This window comes from Ursus maritimus, unplaced genomic scaffold (genome assembly GCF_017311325.1).
Source record: "Ursus maritimus isolate PB19 unplaced genomic scaffold, ASM1731132v1 scaffold_25, whole genome shotgun sequence".
In the NCBI taxonomy this organism is placed as follows: Eukaryota; Metazoa; Chordata; class Mammalia; order Carnivora; family Ursidae; genus Ursus; species Ursus maritimus.
In genome coordinates, this window is record NW_024425008.1 from 36,311,810 (window position 1) to 36,335,758 (window position 23,949).

The window sequence follows — 23,949 nt, forward strand, 5'->3', positions numbered from 1 at the left end:
CATCACCCCCAGGCCCATTCATCCCCCAGCCTGCATCCTCTCTCCTCCTCCCTTTCTTCCAACTCTGCTCAGTTATCTCATAAAACTCTTGTTCTGTCTCTTATTTTCTTCCATATGGGAACTAAAAATGTATCTTCAGCTTGCCTGATGACTGCCAAGTAGTACCAGTGGCATAATAAAGTGAGACATAATGAAGAACCAATGTCGTCAACATCTAAAGCCCTTGAAAGTACCAAGAGATCCCTTTTACAATCTCCACAAAGGTTCCACAAAGGAACCTTCTACTTTCTCAACCCCTCCTAATTAAACTGGCTTTTCCTCAAGTACCAGAATTCTACATAAACAAAAAACTTTTGTCTTCACTACTGGGTCTCTGTTTTAATGAACAACATCACAGCAACATTGTTTTCTATTACTTTGGTTGCAAAGATACAGCATGTCAGTTAGGGTTTAAATTAAATTGCAACACTATGTCTACAAAAAATCATGTAGCAAATGCCAAACTGACTTAAAAGTCTGGAATAAAATCAATTTCTAAATTAGGACTTGCCTTTTTTTCCCCCTATTCAGTGTTAAATATTTGTTACAAGAATTTCCTCTTTGGCATGTTTTCTCTTATATAGAAATGTAAAATGATACATTAGTACCATCCTCAACATCATAGCTTTCTATGTTAGTATTTCTACCTAGAAAGTATATATGATTACAATTCCATTTTACAGATGAAGAAACTGAGATTCAGGAACGTTTAATAATGCCCAGCTAGTAAGTGGCAAGCCTGAATTCACACCTTAGTTTGTTAGCCTCCAGCCGGTATTTTCTTAACCACCATATTACCACCTAGCGTACAGATTAAAGCTTCCCAGCAGGGATTGGAGTGGGTCAGGACTGCGTGATTCACCTCCCCATCATTCTCTGCAGCTCCACCATGTTCTTCCCAAATAGTTATCCAGCTCTCACCAAATTTCAGGAGGATAGGGGGAAACTGGCAAAGGCTCTAAAGGAAGAGCAATAAATCCAGATCTTTAATAAATCCAGAGCGATTTTAAAAAACAAAGCCGTAGCTAGCAAAGGGACTAGCTGTGTGATTACTAATCAGCACCCATGATGCACGTTAAATAGCTCTCGCGTGGCCATGAGCATCAACACAGAAGATGACTTATGTACCTGCTCTCTTGTTACCCTGAGTGCTGGGTTTTCCTTACTACCTTGCTCTGATGGTGTTAATACAGACTGACCAACAAGATGTGACTGAACAGAGACTTTGTGGGTTGCAGCACAGATAAAGACTGAGCAGAGTGAGAGCCTGGATTTGGCTATAGAAGCTGACACTTTTCTACCAGCTTGGCTGGCTCCTCGCCTGATGCTGACATGTGCAGCCAGAGCCCATTGACACCTTTAGCCTACCACGTTGTTATCAACTTCACCCTTCTTTCAGTAAGACTCTGGTCCCTGGGGTGGACAGGCTTACTTGCCCTCCACGCTACCCTTTCTAGTTTACCTTCTGGACTTGAAAAGCTGGAAATTCAACAACATTTTTTAGACTCTCTTGCAGCTAGAATTCCAGATTCAAATTAGGTTCCTCTGGTTGTATGTACTTGCATGAGATCCAGAAGGCAGAAGTGAGGCAGAAACCACCTTCCTGTACCCTTTTGAGCTATTTTTGCAGACAATCATTAAAGCCAAGCTAATTTTTAGCAGCATTATTCCAAGCTCAGTCTCTAACTTCTTGGGTCCTGATAGGCAGGTGTGGCTGTTTCCAGCAGCAGCATTTTTATTCTGGCTTTCTGAACTGGGACTGCAGCTCCAGGGGTGTCTTGAGCCCCTCTTCCCAGTGGTGATCTCCAAAGTGGTAGGTCTGCTGGTAAGTCAGGCTTCTATTGCCCCAGACCCTCCTCTTTCACCTCCTCCGCTGTCAGCAGCATAACCACTAACATTTCTCATATGCTGTGTGTTAGGCATTAGGCTAAATGCTTTATATAAATCATTTTATTTACCCCCCACAAAAATCCATAAGGAAAGTATTAATATCCCTTTGTTCCAGATGATTCTACTGAGATTAATAGAGAGTTAAATTGTAGTGGATCAGAGCAAAGCTAATGGGTAAGTGGGTAGAGCTGGACTTTGACCCTGGATCTGCCTCGCTCCAAAGGCTGTGCTCCGCCTCTTGAAAGGTGTTTGCAGGCCTGGAACCTGTTAGCAGATTTTAATTGCCCATACACATTATGTTGCTGAAGAGACATCATTCTTTTCCCTTTAACCATATACCTGTAGAGGCCAGCCTATTTTGCATCAAGATATATCCAGATATCGAAGAAGACTGCAATCTACTTAGATAGAAAGGCATTTTAAATATTCAGAGGTATCACTTTGTCAAACACACATCTAAGTCATACCGAGATCATTTCTTTGTAAAAGTTAAAGCGTTAAGACCAAAAAGCAAACACAGTCTTCCACTTGCCCCTGGAAGGCCCAGAGCTGGGGGTACAGACATGCACTTACCAGGCGCTCTATTAACAGCGAGGTTTCGGAAATGGCTGCCTTTGATCATTTCCACAGATAATCGCCCCGTTGTGGCATTGTAGGACAGCCCCACCAGCAGCTCTGGCGCCCCTCCATGCGACAGCGACTGCGTGGATGAAGCGCTATCACTGTGAGAAACTGCAGATGGGCTGAGCGGAGACTCTCCACTCTGGAGGGGAGGAACAACAAAGAATCCATTGGTCTACGCTGCACTACTCTCTTACAGAAAGCCGATATTATGTTCGGTGAAATGGTGGCCCAATGTCAACTGCTGCCAAAGACGACTAAGGGCACGCTTGGTGTGAATGATAATGGGCCTGCAGCGTGCAGTCGTGGATGAGATGCCCTGCATTTTTGCTGACATATTTGCTTCGAGAGCTGTCTCCATTCAACATTTCCTCTCTAAAGACGAAATGGACAAAGATATTATTGCTGGTGTAAATCAAACCCTCTCAGACACACGAAGAACTAAGAATACATTTAATATAGAGCAGAATTCCCTCCTGTGTAATTTGCGCTTGAATGTTTCTATGGAACCCACCCACTCTAGGCATGAGTTTTGTTTCTGTTCTCTGCAGCTTCTGGATGAATGTAGCAATACAGGAGGCACTTTGTCTTCACTAGAGAAGAAATGACCGCTACCATCTACCACCACATAGAACATTTGGCCCCTAGTTCTGCTTCCTAGGGTTGTCAGGAATATGCCAGGTGCTACATTTTTCCCCCTGAGGAAATGAATTACATTGGAAATGAGCACTTGTATGACTGTTTGGTAAAAAAGTCCATGCATGGACTGTGGATCTCAGAGACTTTGCACGCACCAGGTGAGCCTAGGAGAGAGACGACGCTTTCTGTCCTGTTTATCCACACACTTGCTTCTCCAAAGTTCCCACCTTTCTACACCAGACACATTGGGAGGAGGAGAGCAAAGTAAGTCAGGATGTTAACTCTCACTCAAGAAGCATAGTGGGCACTGGCCCTCTGGGGGCAAGATAGCAAGCCTCCCAGAACCACCACCTCCTTCACCAGAAACAAGTGCATCAGACTTAGCTCAAACTTTCTTCTCAACATCTGAAATCATTTCCTAAAACTTCTTATCCAAAACCCCACAAAGGGACACCTGGATGGCTCAGTCGGTTGAGCGCCTGCCTTCGGCTCAGGTCATGATCCCAGGGTCCTGGGATTGAGCTCCGTATCGGGCTCCCCGCTCAGTGGGGAGCCTGCTTCTCCCTCTGCCTGCTGCTCCCCCTGCTTGTGCTCGCTCCCTCTCGCTCTCTCTGAAAAATAAATAAAATCTTTTTTAAAAACCCACAAAATAAACATACTAAAAGTAATTAAATATTCTTCACATCTGTAGAAAAAAAATCCTGTTTGCCACGCCATGGTAGAGCCCTGGGCTTTTAAGAACACAATATGTAAACTATAGGGAGAGCTGGTTTTGACAGGTATCAGATAGGCCCTGCTGTCTAGATGATGACAGTCCAGTAGTGACATATTTGCTCAGTCTGGGGTAAGGAACCCTCCTCCCCTGTGCTTCTACAGAAGCATCTACCAAGGCACCTCTCACAACAGAGCTTGCCTCTCCCATCACATTTGAATCCTTATAAATCACTCAGTCTAGTGCGTAGCCCAATGCCTGGCATATAATCATGATCAACAGATAACTGATGAAGAATGTTTACCTTCAAAGTTCTTTCACACTGGCTCATCTTCCCCATTCAACTCTGTGCCCCCAGGACAGGGCCTGTCACAGAGAAACAGGGGTGTGATCATACCTATTCCTATACCTTATAATGCAAGATGCCTTCTGACCGCCTCTGGCTTTGATTTTCCATGATTTCAGGTATACTTTACTCTGAGCTTAAGAAAAAAGAGGGATTTAGGCAGAAATGGGACATGATCTGGCCTATGTTTTTGTTTTGTTTTGTTTTTAGATTTTATTTATTTGTTTTAGAGAGAGGTAGAGAGCGCAAGTGGGGGGAGGGGCAGAGGGGAGAGAGAATCCTATGCAGATTCCACACTGAGCTCACAGCCCGATGTGGGGCTCCATCCCAGGACCCTGAGATCATGACATGAGCCAAAATCAAGAGTCGTATGCTTAATGGACTAAGCCAACCAGGTGCCCCTAAAAGGTTCATTTGGGTTTCTAGGTTGGGAGTAGTCTGTAAGGGGCAAAGGCAAAAGCAGGAAGACTACTAAGAGTCCATTTCAGTAATCCAGCAGAGTTAGGTTCTGGTTATAGTTGGAAGATAGAGCAAATAGGATTTCAGGTTGACCTGAACAACTAAAAGGATAGAACTGCCTTTAGCCAAGTTGGGAAGGCTGCAGGTAGAATAGATTCAGAAAGACAAGTCTGGAGATATTAATTTTGAGATATCTAGTTAAGATTTAAATGGCTGGATCTCCCATAACTACACTCCAGGCTTTCTGGCTCCTTTCCTCCCCCTAGACAGGACAAGCTCCTTCCTACTTCTTGATGCCTGCATGTGCCATTCCCTCCCCCTGGAATCCTTGCTCATCTGCACACCACAGTCTTCATCCCTTGATTCGTGGAGTTCTGTGTTTTACTACCACTTCAAAGACACAGTCACTGACCTTCTAACCCAACAGCAGCCTCTACCTCTCTCTCCCCCCTTGCAAACCTGGGTTTGCTCTTGCTGCCCCTTCTCCACCAGGCTGTAAGCTCTGGAAGGCAGAGGATCACCCTTTTTGTGCTTTCCTACATCCCATCTGCCTGTACAGTATCTGACATGACAGGCACACAAAAAAAATAAATGTTTTTGAATGGATGACTGATTGGCCCAAAAGCCCAGGATAGCTACCTGATCTTTTCACATGGAGGCCCTCGTACTAGATGACATTTAACCCCCAGCAACAGTGGGTTGTCCATCTCGGAGACATAAAAACTGTGCTGTCCTTCCTCAAAACCCCAGCAGGGGACGCAGGGGAGAAGGTACACGGAAGGAGCCCGGTCGCGTACACGGAAAGTCTTAGGAGTGGCTGGAGATCAGGGCTGCTGTTGTAGCCCGCTCAGACACACACGCTAAAGAGCTGCCCTTGAAAATCCCATCTCTGAGGTTCATCAGAGTGCACAGGAAGGGTGGGGAGAGGGAGATGGTCAGATCACAGGTCAGTTAATCAGCAGGCTAAGCCCTCCCCCCACACTTGATGTCATTTCCAGAAAAGGACAGGGAATACATTCATCGGCTTATAGGGAAGATGGGCATGAAGAAAAAAACCATTGTACCATGAAGTGCAAATCATGGCTTGTAAGGATGAGGAGAGCCAAATGGAAAATTAAATTAAGGTGTTTGAATTCACAGGCTGAATGTACTAAATCAAGGGCTGACGATTCCAGATCCTTGAACATACCCGCATCATTAGCAGCACCATTTAACATACTCACACTGATATTACTTCTTGGCTCCAGAACCAGAGTCACTTTCATTTCCCCTTCTGGGTGCAGGTGGCTGAGATGGAACAGCTTCTCTCCCATCATTCTCTCACGGGTCATCTTGCGGGCAGCATACAGACGGAAGCGGATAGCGCAGGCCGCCACATCCCTGGGCTCCAGCTTGGTGAAGGTGACCTTCTCCTTGAAGACAGGCTGGGGGCTTCTCTGTATGCTTGTCCTGCCCCTCTGTTTCTTACTGGGCAGCAGCACTACGTGAACTTGCCAGGAGTTGACACCACTTCGGTCCTTATCTGGGAGGCCCTGTGCTCTCACAATGGTCACTGTGAGCTTCTGGCTGGAAGCTCTATATTCAAAGATGACATCCAGGTCACCACATTTCGAGATGGGCTCCGAGACCTCAGTTGGCACCTGAAAATTGGCCCCATCCAGTTCCTGTTGCGGACAGAGGAAGAGATTAGGAATGGAAACAATAATGCCCAACTACCCTTTGGTGAGATGGTGCCCCTCTGCGCTCCTTCGGATCCCTGTGCTTTTTGACGACTAGCACATATCCTTATATGTTAGAAGGGTCTGTTTACTGGTCTGCGTCTCCCTTGGACTGTGAATTCTTTAGGGGTACAGTGTCTGGCATATGGTGAGGCTTCATGAATGTTTTTGGAATGAATGAAGAAAGCTTTTATAATTTGCAGTGTTTTCATATACACTGACTCTCAAAAAGCACAACTGACCACTATCATTGAAACTGAGATACTAAGTCTAAAATTAGTCAACTCTGCAACTGCCAAGAAACACAACTTTCTGGAGTTCCTGGGAGAAATGGGTGAGTCTGGGCCTGCGCTCCAAGGGTCAGGGCTTCCTGCAGATGAGAATCCTGGGGCTCACAGACATATGATCCTTCAGTAGATTTCCAAGCTACGTGGAAGAAAAGGCTTAGGGTAGAGCTTCTCGAGCGTTCACGTGGACTGGAGTCACTCATAGTCTCTGATTCCAGAGGACTAGGGTGGGGCCTGAGACTCTGCATTTCTCTGTCAGAGCTGGCCTCAAACCACACTTTGAGTCCTAAAGGTTTAGGGGGGCACCTGCAGCAGCCGCTTAGCAAACAGCAACACTGATGCGGAGACAGAACCCCTGGGTGGAAATCATAACTCTACCATGCGTTAGCTTTTTGGTCTGGCCAAACAGGCCATCCTCTCTGTGCTCTAGCTGCAAAGGGAGCGTTGGGAGTGCTGTGGTGAGGTTTTATGAGATATGGAAAAATACCTGGCTCAGACTAGACTCCATCAATATCTATCCCCATCAATGGACCGATGCTACCTATTTTCAAACATGGGCCCTTCATTATAAAATAGCACCCTTAGACAACAATTCACCCATAGCCAGTCAGATCTAATGACCTCACTGCGAAAGCGGAGCTGACCTGCATTACTATAATGAAGTACTCGCCAACCAACTATAAAGAATGTCAACATAATTTGATTTTTTTCTATGAAGGCATGATACTTACTCATAACTAAACTTTGACCTGATTCTTATTATACATTGGAATCCATTCTCATTGATGTAATTGAACACTAGGCTTTGCTAATTTAAAGACTCCTTTAAAATATATAATAAAGCACCTCAAAAATGCACATTCATCAACAAGACATCCCCTGCAGAGCTGAGGTGAAAGTGCACGGTTCTCTGGAGTGAGACGTCCTCGGGGACCCCAGGTCTACCACTTCCTCCCCCTACAGCATTGGATGAGTTATCTAATCCTTTCCATTCTCGGTTTTCTTCAACAGTAAGACGGGGATGAAAACTACTTAGAGGGTTGTTGTGAAAATGAAAGGACTTGACACACGGGAGACATGGAATAAATGCCTTCTCTTTTAAAATTCACATTAGTCTACCGAGAAAATTTAGGCTTCTTGCAAAATAAGGGAAGCTCCTTATATTCTTTCCTCAGCATGCATTCATGTGAGAGTGTTTCTATTCAGAGGTACTTAGTTTCAAGTGATAAAAGTGGTTGCTATAGAGACTTCTGAGTACAACTGACTAGTGTAGATATAATATTAGAAGCAAGTCTCCAAGGAGTTAGGCTAACTCAGAAATCAAGTCACAGTCTTCTGTTAAAAGGCCCATCTATTTTAGCCTACTCTTGATCATCTCTATATTGCTTGCTGGATCAGAAGTAATGATAGCCAACATCCACTAAGCCCTCCCTTGTGCCAGGTACCATACTAACCCCTTTACAGACTGCAAAAGCCCACTGTTATGCACTTAGACCTTCTTGGCCTCACCTTTTGTTGCGTCTCCCCCTACAGGTGTAGCCTGTCGGGCTCTAAGTAGCTTCGGCCTGACACAGCCCAAGGAGATCTCACCTCCTGCCCATGCAATGCGACTCTCAACTCCCACCACAGGCCTCTCTGTTGATGTTAAGGAGTGGAAAGTTATAGAATCCTGGCTGGCATTCATGTATATAAAGTCCAGCGTGTGTGTGAGGTTCATGCCTCATGCAGTAAGCTTGTCTCCCCTTGGACAAGTATCCTAAGATCAGTTAATACAGCTTCTTACAGCATGGGCCCACAAGATCAAGCCATGAGTCACACTTTGTGGTGGCCAACTTGATTACACATTCTCATACGGCTCTCCCTTCCTCCCTGCCTCACTGCCCCCTTGTCCCTTACTCTTGTTCCCAGGGATTGTATATCCTGACAAAGTAGACTCTGCTTTTTGGGAAATCCAGCTAAGAAATATTATCTTTTAAAATATTCACATCAGGGGTGCCTGGGTGGCACAGCGGTTAAGCGTCTGCCTTCGGCTCAGGGCATGATCCCGGCGTTATGGGATCGAGCCCCACATCAGGCTCCTCCGCTATGAGCCTGCTTCTTCCTCTCCCACTCCCCCTGCTTGTGTTCCCTCTCTCGCTGGCTGTCTCTATCTCTGTCGAATAAATAAAATCTTTAAAAAAAAAAATTCACATCAACCTGATGAGGTAGGAATTTTAATATCTTCATTTTATGGGGGAGGAAACTTAAGATTGAGAAATTCACTCCCTGCCCGCAACATCATATGCCCTGCCAGGACAATGCAGGATTTACCAGTATTAATGCTCAAAATCCCAAACCTTATGTTGAACCATGATGTCTCCCTTCTTCTCCCCAAGCCTCTCACCATAGCTATTTATCTTTGTAGTAAGTGTGTGGGGTGAGGCGGGAGTAAGATGAAAGATGGAAATACATACTACTTTGAATTTCACATCCTTTTAAGTCCCTGCTCTTAATGATAGTTAACAGTTCCCAGTTTTGTCAGCAACTTCAATGCGAGGTAAAAATATTTGGGTCACTGAGTCTCTCTCCACTTATCCATCAGGCTATCTATTCAGACAAATGCTCACTCCACCTGCAGATCTGCGGGAAGTCCTTTGGAGGTGTCTGAGACGAGTCTCCTCAGAACCCTGCCTAAGACAGAGCTGTAGGCCGTAGCCAGGCTCTGGACAGGGCCGATCCAAGCTGAAGCACAGGGAAGCTGGGCTTTGTGGCCCCTTCCTGGATTGATCTGAAACAAAGATTTGGGAAGGCTGGTATTTTTATAGCAATTAATTATTTCCACACACGTTGCCCATCACCAGGCTCTCCTCATGCGGGTACTGTTAACACCACTAATCCATCTGACCTTCCTGCAAGGTAAAAATCTCTGCGTTTTTATCCCCATTTGGCAGATTTTAATTAACTTCTCAAGGCCAACCAGTTAATCAGTAGAAAACAGAGATGAAAAGTGGGACACCTGCCTCCCTGTGTGCTCAAAATCACCAGCCACCCTCCCATTGTCTTCCCTGCGAAGCCTTGGGTCTGCAGGAGAAAGTCGATGGCCTTTTCCAGCAGAGAAGAGCAGCGTTCAAAAATCCATCAGCCTAACAGGTAGTCACACTGCATGGCTGGTTTCCTTCTGAGGCAAAATAAATGATTCTTTTAGCTCTAATATCCAGATTTTTCTTTAAGATGGGAATACTGTGCCATGCTGTCAAAACCCTCGGAGGTTTAAAGATTTTCTATCAGATTGAAAGCCTTTGTGTTTCAGTAAGATAGTGTTGATGTCATCTGTGTGGCCCCAAGTAAACAGACCTGCAATATGTTCCCGATGCCAGATACACAGGGGAAGACAGGGTTCTTAATACAGCTAAGAGGCAAATAAATCAATTCTTAAAAGGCAAGCGAAGGCTGCAAAGCAGGCAGTTACAGGGACTGCCTCCGAGCTGCAGCCGACGTTCTACCGTAGGAGCACCAAATTACAGTTTTTGTCTCAAAATAGATAGGAGGTTGAATGGAGCACACAGAGATGTCTGGGTATTTTTGGAGTCTGGGAACATTTAGTGCTCTCAACACCAAGTCTTCTATGAAAGCTCCATGAGTCAGGCGGATGGGAGGCTACCTGAAGAAAGCAATCCCAAGCCTCAGGGAACAGTTATCAAGGGGACAGAGTATCAAGAGGCAGGTAAACAGTTTTGTTTTTTTTTTTTTTTTTTTGTGGTGAGAAAGCCGAAAAGAATATTTTTAAATGTTAAATGTTATTGTGTGGGATCTGATAGGACTTCTTAGCAGGAAACCAACTGGGAAGCAGAATTTACAAAAAAAGAAACTTACAAGGTTAATAGCTTTGGGTGTCTCTATATGCAGAGCTGCTCTCAAAGAGCCACAAACCACGTATCCGCGTTACTGTTTCTTGTCCTCAGCGGTAACACCAACACACAGGCACACACCCACCCCCATGTGCGCACCTCCTTATGCTCTCTCTACACATCCCAGTGCAGCAGCGGCAAGGTTTTGGAACATGATTTTCTGTGATTATTTTTTCTTCTCCTTGAGGAGCATTTGGTATGTACGACAGTCTAGGTCCTAATGGGAGATTCCGCTGGCTTATTTTCCCAGTCAGACTGATGCTAACAAAATCCACTCACTTTTCTCCTTCCTCTTGCCCCACAAATCATATTAATATTTTATATACTTATATTACATATTTCATCAAAATTAATTTCAAAGTAGGCATGAGACATTATTACTTAATATCTCCTAACGTCACAGAATCATAATAAAAGAGATCTAGCCAATAAAGAATAACCAAAAATGCCTGTTAGATAATGTAATGTTTGCAAATCTTTATCACGGTGCCTGGCACATAGTAATTGTTCAATAAATGGTAGTGTCTACAATAATCACCTCCAATCATACCTCTGGGTGGTTAGGCATATTCTAGGGTAAGTTTTAAACAAGAAATACATTTAGAAGGATCATCCTTTATCAAAGATTTATTCCAAAAAACAAGGTCAATGGCCAGAGGGTCATCACAAACTAAAGCCACCTCCTAGATCTTGAATTCAATTCAAATCCAACAAATATACGGCAAGATCCTCATAATATCTTGCATCATTTCATTTGGAGCGCCATTGTATTTTAGTTTAATTTTCAAATAATTCTTTTATTCAAGTAATCATAACTCAAGATTCGGGGCAAATAAAAATAGACTCCGTTTAATTGAAACCATGAAGGAAATAAACCAGTCTTCTCTGAAGAACTAAAAACTCTTTTATATAAACAAGAAGTGTAATTGTTGCTGGGTCCATTCCACCACCACTCTTTTTTCCCTCATTTTGATAGAAATTTATTTATGAATCTTTTATTGTGTACCCCCTTGTATTGGTACACACAGGGGCAGTGACTTGGTCATCTGAAAAAAAATTTTATTTCAAATAAAGGCTCTTAAGGTCTTTGTTTCTCAAGGCAATGCTTCCTTTTTGGAGAAATTTTTTTCTTGAGGCATGGGGAGCAAGAGGAAAGCAAGAACTCACCAGAAAACACACAACACTCAAGCAAGAAAAGAATGGAAAACAAATAACTTGCCTCTGGACTCCACATGGAGGAGCTGTCAGTAGCATAGGAATCTTCAAATCCCCGGTTATTAAAGGCTGTCTCCAATTCCAAGCTGCCTTCTGTAGACTGGCGACTGAGGCTACGAGGCACACTGGTCTCTTGGGGAGATGCACCATGGTGCTTGGTGTTCCCCACCTCACATGGGGACTGTGAATGGGCAGAAATGGGGTCATCTTCACCGTAGGACAGATTCTCAGAATAATTCAGCTGGCTGGCTCCATCCAAATCTAAATTCGTAATAAGGAAACTATTTCAAATGTACTATTACTTTACACCTTTTTACCTGCAGAAATTGGGCAGTAGCAACAACACAAATCAAGAACTCAAAAGCAAAACCCATCAAATAACACCTGCAGAAACATAGTTGCATCCACGTGATGGATAAACTTGATCTATATAACCAAAAAGACCATTATTATACCATCATTACATGGGCCATAAGAAGGTTTAATACCTTCTAACAATATGAATATGAAGGATGCATGCTAATGTTAAAAGGATAAAATGAACACATTAGCATTTTGTTGGAACTAATGGCCACAAGACTTTGGGAATAGATCTAGAAAGCAAGAGCCACAATCTACTATGGAGATCATATTGTATCCTGACTCTACCATTCTTCTTTCTCTCTTCCACTTTCATCATCTTACCCTTTCCTTGGAAGGCTTCGGTGGTTCTCTCAAGTAAAAATTCTCTACTTGTTCCATGGAAGGAACACCGGACTTGGATTCAGATGATTTGGGTCTAAATCCTAGCTCTGCATTAAGAATTTACACAATATTTGAACTGTCCAAACCTTTGTTTCCTTATCTATAAAATGATGATAAAAGCCATTAGAGAAGCATTGTGGACACATGAAATAATAGCCTCCTAGCAGTCACCAGGTTTTCCATAAATATTAGCCTTGCTCGCTTGTGTGGCCCAAACTGACCTCATCCAACCCAGGAAACCACATTTTCTACTGCCTCCCACCTTGCTGTCCCCTGTGGTCTCATGGGCTCATGAACACACTAGCTGTGTATTTCTGTTCACTATGGTCCACAAACCCCCTCTCCTGCCCTTTCCTTCTTGTCCATCCAAAGCCCAACAACTTCTGAATCTTCCCTGACTTCTTGGACTGTTTTTCTCTGACCTTAGTGTCTCTCTCCTTTCTCTGTCAGCACTCCCTCACCTATGCATCTCCTTCCTCTCCTTTTAGGTTACCCTTAGACAGTAAAGAAAAACTGGCAGGGTCTTCCTAAGCAATAGATTTCACCCTGACTTTCCTCCCACAACCAGCAGGTAGGCAAGGATGTATTCTCTCTTTGGTCTCTAGTCTCCTCCAGAAGTCACCATCCCAAGATAAAAGAAAATTAGAGATAGAGACAGGATGCGTGAGTGGGATGGCAGAGCGTAGATCATGAACTCAGCTCTTATTCACACTGTATGGTCGCAACTGCTTCCACTGTTGGTCTTAAAGCCTCAGCGAGAACATAAGCTCCTTGGAGGTACTAAGCCACATACCTATGCTTTCTAGTCTATCTACCAGTGGGTTTCACACAACTCTCCAATAACTTTCAAGGGTAAGCAGGTTAACAAATGCTTGAAGCAGCCAGGTGTGTGGCAATATGGAGTAGTGGCGACAGTGGCTTACCAGGCAGTTTATGACCCACCTGCAGTAAACATGCAGACTTAAAATATATATTATCACCCTATTATCACCCTATGCAGACTACACAAAAACATATTTAGGCACACTTAGTACTCAGAGCACAACTTCAGACTCCTGATTTGGGATTTTGCAAAACCATGGCAATCCACTGAGAAGTTCCCCTAACTGCCTTGTTATTCTTAATAATTCAGTTTGGGCCCCTTGGAAACACTTTCATAGGACACAATAACATTTGTACATTCACACACTCGGTTATTTGGCAAACACACTTTAAAAAGTCCACAGAAAGTGATAGAACAAGGGATATTCCATATGCAAAACCCTACAACATAAAGCAGAATTTTCTTCTAAGGCTCTAATTAGCACATCCATTCCTCATATACATGAACACTAAAATGTCCTATTAAACAGTGGGTCATCCATCAACGTGTGCAGCACCCAGCAGGATTTCAGCACAAAATCTAACTTTGCCAAGAAATTACCCCCATAAAATTGTCTCATGACTTTAACTCCTACGGTGATAATACCTAGATCAGTAATAAGGGAATTTTCAAAAGCTACATTAAGCCTTGAAAAGCTATTCATAACTGAAAAACATAAGAACTATATTAATGTAACAAACCATTTTCCTTGACAGACAAGCAAGGGAAGAATGAGAAAAGCAAAGCTGGGGTACAAGTCATGAGGCAGAGGAAAAAGAAAGGGGATTCACCATTACATAAAGCAATCTTCCCATCCTGTAAGTTAAAGAGGATCGTGTCACCTTAAACACGTACAGAAATGTAATTGCCTGTTGTCAGAGAAATGTATCCTAGCTTCTTAGGAATTATAGGTCATAATTATGTCACACACACCATATTTATTTTAACAGAAAAATTTTTGCACTTTTTAGTCCATATCCCACTTTGACATGGTATAACCCTATTACCCAGTTACTTTATTTTACACTCCCAAACTCTTCCCTCCAACCACCACCCACATACAAATACTTCTGCCCACCATCTACAACGGTCAGTTTTATGTATCAACTTGGCCAAACTATAAGCCTCAATTAGTCAATCAAACACTAATTGAGGAGACACTGTGGAGGTATTTTGTAGATGTGACTAAAGCCTTTAAGCAGTTGACTTCAAGTAAAGGAGATTATCCGACATAATTAGTCCATTGAAAGCCTTAAAAGGAGAATTGAGATGTCCCTGACACAAAGAAATTTCACCTATGGATTTCAGAGCTCTATATTTCTGTTTCCTAGCCAGCTCCAACAAAAGCATAGGCCAATTCTTTGCAATAAATCTCTTGAGATTATATATATATGATCACTCTGATATCACCTTTAAAAAAAATTCAAGTAAACTTTACCCCAACATGGGGCTTGAACTCATGACCCCAGGATCAAGAGTTGCATGCTCTACCAACTGAGCCAGACAGGTACCCCAATGTCACCTTGATATATATGAAATCCTAATTGATACACCACCGCAAACAAAACTGAACACAGATTCCAGGGATGACTGAGCTGTTTTAAATGACACCAGGGTCTAGCTTTTAATGAAACATCTTAGAACTACATATTTCACAAGCAAAAAGAAGGCTTTGTTCAAAAACAATTAAATAAACAAACAAATAAAGGCCCCGATAAGTGGACTACCATTCTACAGTCCACTTGGCAGAACTGAAGACCTGATATGCAGACTCTGATCTGGATCACTTCACACAAGCCCTCTCTGACATCACTGCGATGCAGTGACAGTTAGCGCACAGCTACACTAAGTCAGGTAAGTGAGAAAGAAAGAACTTGCCAGAGAGAGCATTTGCTTGGTGCTATTAACCTCCCCTCTCCATCTAGAATGAAGGATCCCACTTGATGAAACCTACCAATAACTCATTCATGGTTCAGATTTTACTTGGATTTGGACCTTTGCTTTCATTGGTCCAACATTTTGCAAGCATTTTTAAAGTGGAAGAATTGTCTACAATTAAATTTTATCTTAAAAAATCATATTTAAGGTAGAGTGAAAAAAAGCTAAGTAGATGGGGGACAGGCAAAAAAAACACCCACAACTTCTCTCTGGGGTGCATGCTTAATCACTTCCTTATTCTTTACTGCTGAAAACAAATTCACAAATCTAAAGATGAACAAAAAGAAATGACACAGAACAAAAAATCATGCAATAAAATTTACATTAACATTTCCATGGCATTTGATAACCTAAAATTTAGCATGCAGTTATCCCCTCCTATGAAAATCCTACTGATTTTCTTCAAAATCTACAGGTAATTTATCCAGTGCAGTGTGCTTTTTCCTCTCTCCAACAGAGAAAGAAATGTGATCTTTCCTGTCACTCTGTGTCAAGTTTTTCAGAATCACCAGTTATGAATAAAGTTATTGCTAATTTCAGAAAGGAAGAGGATTAGAATGGTTCTCAGAACTCTTGGAACATGGGCCATTTGTATAAGTCAGAAACTAGACATTTGGGCTTTGGGGAAATGGGGCCATTAACTTTAGAATGCAGTGAGCCGCTCCTAGGGAATCAACTGCTATTAACTCTCATCAGCTAACATTTGCCCTCACCAGAGAGGGAGGATCACTGCTTTGGAATTGTGACGGAACACCAGCAAAAGAGAAAACAGGACAGGGGTGAGTGAATGACAGAGGTCAGTAACTACCTATACAATATGGTGCTCACTTACTTAGGCTAACAGGAACAGCAATAAAATATGTTATGTGGGCCCATATCAACAAGTACGATTACATGACAGATAGCAAACGTAGTAACATTTCTGCTGACAAATAAATAAGGTTCTTTCTGTATATTCTCCTTTTTAAAATTTTTACTTTGTTCTTTTTCAGGCTGCCTCATAGACCTTGTCAAGCCAGACGTTTCTTCTCTGTTATCTTCTCTCAATCTCAGACTGTAAAATATGGAAGACCTACAACTATGCCCCCATTGGTTTGACTGACCACGTGTCCAAAGGAAAGAAGGAAAAGATTAGAGGGCTCAGGTCATTTAGACCAGATCACTAAAGTGGGGAGTGTGACATCTCTTCCAGCTTTCTACCTAATACGATCCACAGACCCTTCCCTTTTCAATACCCTGTGTCTACTCAGGGTTCCGGGCGTAGAAGAGTCCGAGAGATGCCGGATCTTCACTAGGGAAAGCACTAAGAAATATTTCACTGCTCTTTTTCCAGGTTATTTTGTGTGAGTGGTGTGGAGGGAGGGCTCTTAACAAGGCCTACCTACCATAACGAGCCGCAAGCTGTGCTTACTCTAGCTCAGAGTATTTCCCCTTGCACTGCAGAAGGTCCTCAGTCTGAAGATGCTGGAGAATGGCAGAAGACCTTGCTCTTGCTCAGCAAGCAATTCTCCTGGGGACAGAAACTGCAGGGAATGAGGGCAGATGTGCAGGGTACGTGCTGTTTGAAAAGGGTTATTCAGTATTACTGTAATACATATTTTTACTTGAAAGATAAAATGTACCTGTGGCTTTAATAATATGAGCTATTAAAAGAAAGATTTCAAAAATTGTCTGAGGCTATGTAGACAGATAGAAAATAGACTCTGATTCCAAATGAGAGAAAAGGCACAGAATCTCAGTGTCAGCAAAGAGGTATGTAGAATGTTTATATTTATCAGAAGAGATTAAGATTTTATAAAGCTTAATAAATACCATGTTAATTCTAGCCATTAGTGTTCAAAATATACAAAATGATAACCTGTAAGGAAGGAAGGAAGGGTCTCACAAATCAGGGGTCAAGATTTTGGTACTTCTTATCCATTCCTTCTCCCATTTCCTTGCATGACACCCCCTCTGTGAGGTTTGAAAGAACCCCTTTACTCTGTTCCAGCCTGTAGGTCTTGCCTCATTTTCTCTTCCTCCCTGGACTCTCAGATACAAGTATAGTGATGGACTCAAAGGTGTTCTTACCATTGTCCATCCCTGCTCTAGATAAAGAAAGGGTTTCATGCAAAGAATACCTTCACAGGCAGACACTTCTGTGTTATCCTCCTCATGGGTAGAGAGCAGGTGGCTGAATTTTGATTTCTGCTCCAATACCACCTGCTTTCCTTTCTCAGATGCTTCTGTATGGAAACTCTGGGACCGGGACACAGAAATCTCAAATTGTTTGATCACCTCTTCGTCACTGTCAGAAGATGTGCATGGCTCTTCATCATCTCCAAAGCTGTTAACTGGGAGCAAACAAGAGCCATGAGTCTCATGTGGGGCTCACAAGAATACAGAGATCGATAATCCAGAGAAATGGAAGAACATGGAAGAATATGAATGATTAGTCTGGATAAAGCAGACCCAAACCAGACAGAAAGGTTTTAAAGCATTTTTTGAAACAAAAATTTGAGTCCAAAGGAATAAAACAGGAAAAGAAAGTTTATGTGGGCAAGTAGAAATATATGGCTGGAACCCAGGAGTCACCATCGGGACACCCCTGATTGACATAATAAGACCTTTTCCTGAGCAGGGCAGCCCTGCTGATTTGTTGTGCTGCTGACATGTGCTTATAACTGGGAACAGGACATTTGACAATGATGACAGAAAATATGCTCTTAGCCTCATCTCTGTTATTAAAACACAAAGAGCCAAGCCCCACTCCAGAGAAGACATACTTGCAACTGAGAACTTCCAAAAGTGTCCTAGTTTTGAAGAGACACCCACAGTAGTGTATGCAATTTACACAAAACAAAACTAGCTTATATTATAATGTTTTGAGGTCTTTCTCAGCACCAACAACCCCACCCAAACACCCTTGGAATTATTTGTAACGCTTTCCCCGTATCCGCTCCCTGGCCCTTTTGGTTTCTTCAACAAGCCAAGATGGTTCTTCCCTTTGAGTTATTTGCCTTTGTTGTTCCTTCTGCCTGGAACCCTCCTGCCCCCGGTGTTTTTCTGGCTGGCTCCTCTCACCACTGAGGTGTCAGCTCCACTGTCACTTCATCCTAAACCCTTCCTCATTGTCCCACCTTAAGCAATTTTCTTTGAAATGCTTCTATTCCTCTCTTCGCCCCCATGACTTCCATGAAAATACCTGTTTTGTTACCTGATGTCTCTCCATTATGTAAAACAATGCCTGTTGCATAGTAAGCGCTTAACAAATGCTTGTTAAATCTTGAAGAAATTGGTGAAGATCCTGTGTTTTCTCCCAAGCCTGAGCTCCCCTCACCCTTCCCACCAACATATACTCACCCAGGGTTCCCTGTGCCTGGAATATTGTCCCCCAACCCCTGTCTAGACTAGTCAAGAATCTAGCTCATCATCTGGACTCAGTATAGACATCACTTCTAGAAAGCCTTTCACTGACCCCTTAAATCAGGTTCAGGGCTTCTTCCATGAGCTGTAAAATAGCTCTCAGCCCTGCCCTATCGGTATTCCCTCCAGCTTTGTGACAGATTCACCTATTTAATTCCCAACCATTCCACCTAACCTGTACACATCAGGAGAGTAAGAGGCACAGTGGACCACCCACTTTCGCATCCCTCCAGGCTCTATCTCCATGCCAGGCACATGGCAGGCTACTCTGTAAATATTTGTTGAAAGTGAATTGGACATGATAAATAATGGAGATTTTTTTTTCAGAGATAGAGAAAGAAAGAGAGAGAGAGAGAATCAGGAGGGGGTTGGGAGAGAGGGAGGGAGAGAGAGCGGAAGAGAGAATCTTAAGCAGGTTCCATGCCCAGCATGGGGCCGGACACAGGGCTCGATCTCATGACCCTGAGATCATGACCTGAGCCAAAGTCAAGAGTCAGACACTTAACTGACTGAACCACCCTGGAGTCCCAGTGGGAAATTATTTTTTAAAACTTTGCTCCTCCCATCCAAAAGTCATACAGTAATTCTTGGGAAGAGTATGGTTATTAATTCACAGATGGGTCCTGAAGATCACTTTTGAATCAGAAGCTAAGAAGAAATTATAAAGACTTTTTTTTAAGAAAAACTACTTTAAATACCAGCCTGGTCAAAACATCTATTCTCTGTCTTATTTAAGAATGGATATTCCTGGGGCGCCTGGGTAGCGCAGTCATTAAGCGTCTGCCTTCGGCTTGGGGCGTGATCCCAGTGTTCTGGGATCGAGCCCCACATCGGGCTCCTCCGCTGGGAGCCTGCCTCTTCCTCTCCCACTCTCTGTGCTTGTATTTCCTCTCTCGCTGGCTGTCTCTCTCTATCAAATAAATAAATAAAATCTTAAAAAAAAAGAATTGCTATTCCTGAGTTTGTTTAGAAGATTAGTAATAATAATAAACACTTATTTGTTTGTTTTTTTATGTGCCAGGAACTGTCCTCAGTGCCTTACACATATCTCATTTAATCCACATGAAACACCCATTATTGTTCTCACTTTCCAAGGGAGAAAATCGAGAAAAAGAGAAGTCTACAACTGGCTGAAGATCACACTCCCAATAATAAGGGGTAGAACTGAGATTTGAATCAAGGTAGCTTGTCTCTAGAGGCCATGTTTCTAATTATTATCCTGAAGAACCCGAGAGAGGCAGTGGGAAGAACCCTTCTGCATGCTCACATCAGCTAGATCAACTAGCTCAGCCCCCGCAGTCAAATCTCTCGACCTGTCCAGAGCGTTTCTAATGTCCAGAGCATTCCCCAGGTCTTCTCTAGAGCTAAGTTTTCTGACTCCAAACTTCCTATCGAACAAACGTCAACACTGGATCTGTTTTGCTCTTTTATGGGGCAGCTGATCCAAGAATACAAGAGCACATCACTGTCAGCTCACTCAATTCTGTTGGCTGTGACCAGCACCAGTAAGACCTGAAAAGCGAAGTGTCAGAAGACACTAGATATCTGCTAATACTAAAACACCATCCCCACAGAAGACCATCACAAGAGTCCTCCCACGTCTCAACATGCTGTGCAAAGCACCTGGGGGATAGACCATCACATATGGGAGAGACCCAGAGACCAATGGAGCAAAATTAAACTCCCATCACCATTAGAGCAAAGGACCAGCTAAGCACCTGGGAAGGAGTTAGGGGGATATATGCATGGGAGGGGTGTTTGGATGAAGCGTTCGTTGCAGCTCCGAGATTCCATCCCATTTGTATTACTAGGTCAGATTTTAAAATGTTAAGTAGTCATAGTCATCAATCTCAAATTGAGTGAGTGGATATTTCCTCATCTATAAAATCAATAATTGGAATTCATTAATTTGTTTTAGAATTCATTAATTTACCATTATATGATCCCTAAGGTTTTTTATTTTTCCCAGTGAGTCACTGATCATCCACAGAGGAAAGATTTCCATTTCACTAAACGTATACTACATTCCAGATATCTTCTCGGGACTTTACATATATTATCCCATTTAATCATCACAGCAACGCCATGAAGTAAGGATCATTATTATTCTCATCGCAGAGATGGAAAACAGAGGCACAGAAAGTTAAGTAACTTGCCCTAAGCAACAAAGTTAGCAAAATAACTAAACAGGACTTGAACACAGAACCTATGTTTTTAGCCAATGTGCATATCATCAAACGTTATCACGTGAGGACACTAGAGCCATATCTAGCTTACTCTGCAGAGTGAGGTGAGGGTGCTCTGCCACTTCCAGAAATCTGCCAGGAGGTTGCCTCCCTTGTGAGAAGAGAAGAGCAGTCAGTCCACGTGGGAGTGAATATATACAGGCAGGCTGCAGTATAACTGGCCTCTTGCTTCTCATGGGATTAGAAATAAGACTGCACATGCTATTCTAAGCCTCACTCCCCAAGGATCTCAGGGAATTCTCCATTTAAAAATGAAACCCGCCACCCTTCCTGAAAACCTCTCAGCAGCAACTTAAGCCACTAGTGGCACTATTACAATAATAAAAGCAATTCCATATACAGCATGTATCATGTGCAGGCACTATTCTAGAACTTGACATATTTCAACTTATTTACTCCTGAAGAATAGGTGCTTTATCATTCCCATTCTGTGGATGGGAAAACGGAGACAAAGTGAGGTTAGTAATTTGCCATAGTCATAACAGTTAGTAGATAGTGGAACCAAGATTCAAACCCAGGCTATACTGCTCCAAAGTCAATGCAAAGGAACATAATGCTCCCTCCACCATCTGCTGCCTCAAGGGGGAGAAAAAAACTTTCTAAAATCCTGGTCAAAATCTACACAACTCTAAGAACACAAAATCACATAGGTTGAGCTGGAAAGAATTTTTATCACTAAGAACACAAAATCACATAGGTTGAGCTGGAAAGAATTTTTATAAGCATCTTTTTATTTTAAAGATTTTATTTATTTATTTGACAGAGGGAGAGAGAGCACAAGCAGTGGGAGCAGCAGGCAGAGGGGGAGGGAGAAGCAGCTTCCCTGATGAGCGAGGAGCCCAACACAGGGCTTGATCCCCTGGGATCATGACCGGAGCCAAAGGCAGATGCTTAACAGACTCAGCTACTCAGTTGCCCCTATAAGCATCTTTTTTTTTTAAAGATTCCTGCTACTTGCCCTGTAATGAGTCTATGTCAACAACTAAATAGCTGATCTGGATTTCATTCAACTTAAATTTCTGAAAATCACAAAGTCTCATCTCAGTTATGACACTTATTTCAGAGATAAGATAATACTTCCTGAAACACACTATAAATACCAAGTTTAGACCCTGTTCAAGCTAAGTACCTGGGAAATAGTACAGTGGGAATTTGTATTGAAGTCTTCACCCCTTCATCCAATTAGCTCGCTAAAATAATAGGGGAAAATTGCACAATTACCATGAATGTGGATGCATCTTAAAGTTGAGATTGTTCATTTCACTCAAACGCAGAATACAGAGGGATCATAGATAGCAGCCATGTATCCACCACCAGAGAGAAGGCAGACTCTCCTGCAACCTTTCTGATGCTTGGCCACCCAGCTTCACCCCTTTGTTCACACACTGTCGAGGTGCTACTGTGGGCTTCTTGCACTCGCAGGAAGATCACGTCTCGGAAAGGTAGAGCGAGCTGACTGAAGACTCATCAATACTGGATCCCTACTACAGTGGAGTCGGACAGTTCCACCCTCTAAATTTTAGTGATTTTTTTTTCTAGTTTAAGTAGGAAGGAGCAGAGCAATGCCATCTTTATCCTTCACATTTAAGTAAAGAAGGCGAGGCCCCGGAGCCACAGAAACTACCTGTCAGGTACAACATCGGTCAAGACTGAAGTGGTTAAGAGTCTGGAATCTGGAGCCACGCTGCCCAGCTTTGAATTTGGGATCTTCCATTTGCTAGTTTGATACCTAAGCAAGTTCCTTATTCTTCCTGAACTCTGGAGTCCTTATTTTGAGATTCCTTACTTCGTAATGTTGTTGAGACAACTAAATGAAATAAACTGGAGCACCTGTGTGGCTCAGTCGGTTAAGTGTCTGCCTTGGGCTTGGGTCATGATTCCAGGGGCCTGGGATTGAGCCTGCTTCTCCCTCTCCCTCTGCCACTCCCCAAGCTTGTGCGCTCTCTCTTTCAAATAAAGAAAATCTTTTTTAAAAATAAATGAAATAAACCACTTAGCACATGCCTGGTTTATGATATGCTCAAAAATGTTCATTATTATTATTATTATTATTATTATTATCCCCCATCATGGCAGTGCCCTGGTTGGAAACCCTTTTATGAAACCTTGCAATTACATACAAAGGAAAGAATGTGCCTGTTCTTGCAGGGTCTAACTTGAAAATTCATCATCAGGGTTGTTGTAGGGTAAAGGTGGAAGAAACGAGGGCTGGGAGAGGAGAAGATTGAGCTGATAATGTGAATTGTGTTACCTTCTTTACCTCACTATCCTTTTTCCCAAGCCTGGAGGTGGAGTGCTCTGTAAGAGCTGGCAATGCTGTCTGGATGTGGGCAGTGCCCAACACCTGCTCATTTTCTTGTTTCTTTTAAGGCAATAAAACCACCAACTGGTGATACAAGGGAGGATTTCTTAAGCCTGTCTGCTGCTATTTCACAGATGGAGTTCGAATTTATAAATGATCAGTGCAGCTCTGAGCTTATTAATTTGTTCCCACCCACGTAGGAGCAATTAGGTGGAAGAAAGCACTGCTCACATCTTATACATGGGAAGTGGAGACAGGCGGGGGTGGGTTGCGCTCAGTGGTGCCATACCTGGGTGCTACTTTTAGCTACTACTGCAAGAAATCCTTTACATACTAGATTTCTCAAATACCCACAGCAAATGTCTGCCCAGGATGGCTGGATAAGGATGGAAATAAGAACAGCAAGTTGGTTAAAATGAAAAAGTAGAAGGGAGGTCAAATGAGACAACTGCCCATTTCAGATCCTAAGCAAGTGGCCACAGTCCTAGAAGCATGATCCAGCCATTATTGGATTCAGGCAGGAGAGAAAAAGATTTTTTTTTTATTATCCAACCTTAGGGTTTTTTTTCAGACTATGTTCTGTGGAAGTCTAGGGTTCCACAAAGGAGCTTCCAGGCCACTTATAGAGTGGACATATGG

The 23,949-nt window shown here is 42.9% G+C and overlaps 1 protein-coding gene across 2 annotated transcripts in view; it reads right to left on the bottom strand.

The window, feature by feature from the left end:
* The window catches only part of SYT16 (synaptotagmin 16), a 91,620-nt gene that overhangs the window by 13,652 nt on the left and 54,019 nt on the right, over window positions 1-23,949 (bottom strand). The window contains exons 2-5 of one of the 2 annotated variants that reach the window (XM_040641809.1): window positions 17,478-17,690; window positions 11,878-12,074; window positions 5,930-6,370; window positions 2,503-2,692 (exon numbers count right to left, since the gene is read on the bottom strand). In XM_040641809.1, the coding sequence (XP_040497743.1) occupies window positions 2,503-2,692; window positions 5,930-6,370; window positions 11,878-12,074; window positions 17,478-17,690 (1,041 nt within the window). Of the gene's footprint in view, window positions 1-2,502; window positions 2,693-5,929; window positions 6,371-11,817; window positions 12,075-17,477; window positions 17,691-23,949 lie in introns of both variants that reach the window. The other variant, XM_008701149.2, reaches the window with a different exon arrangement.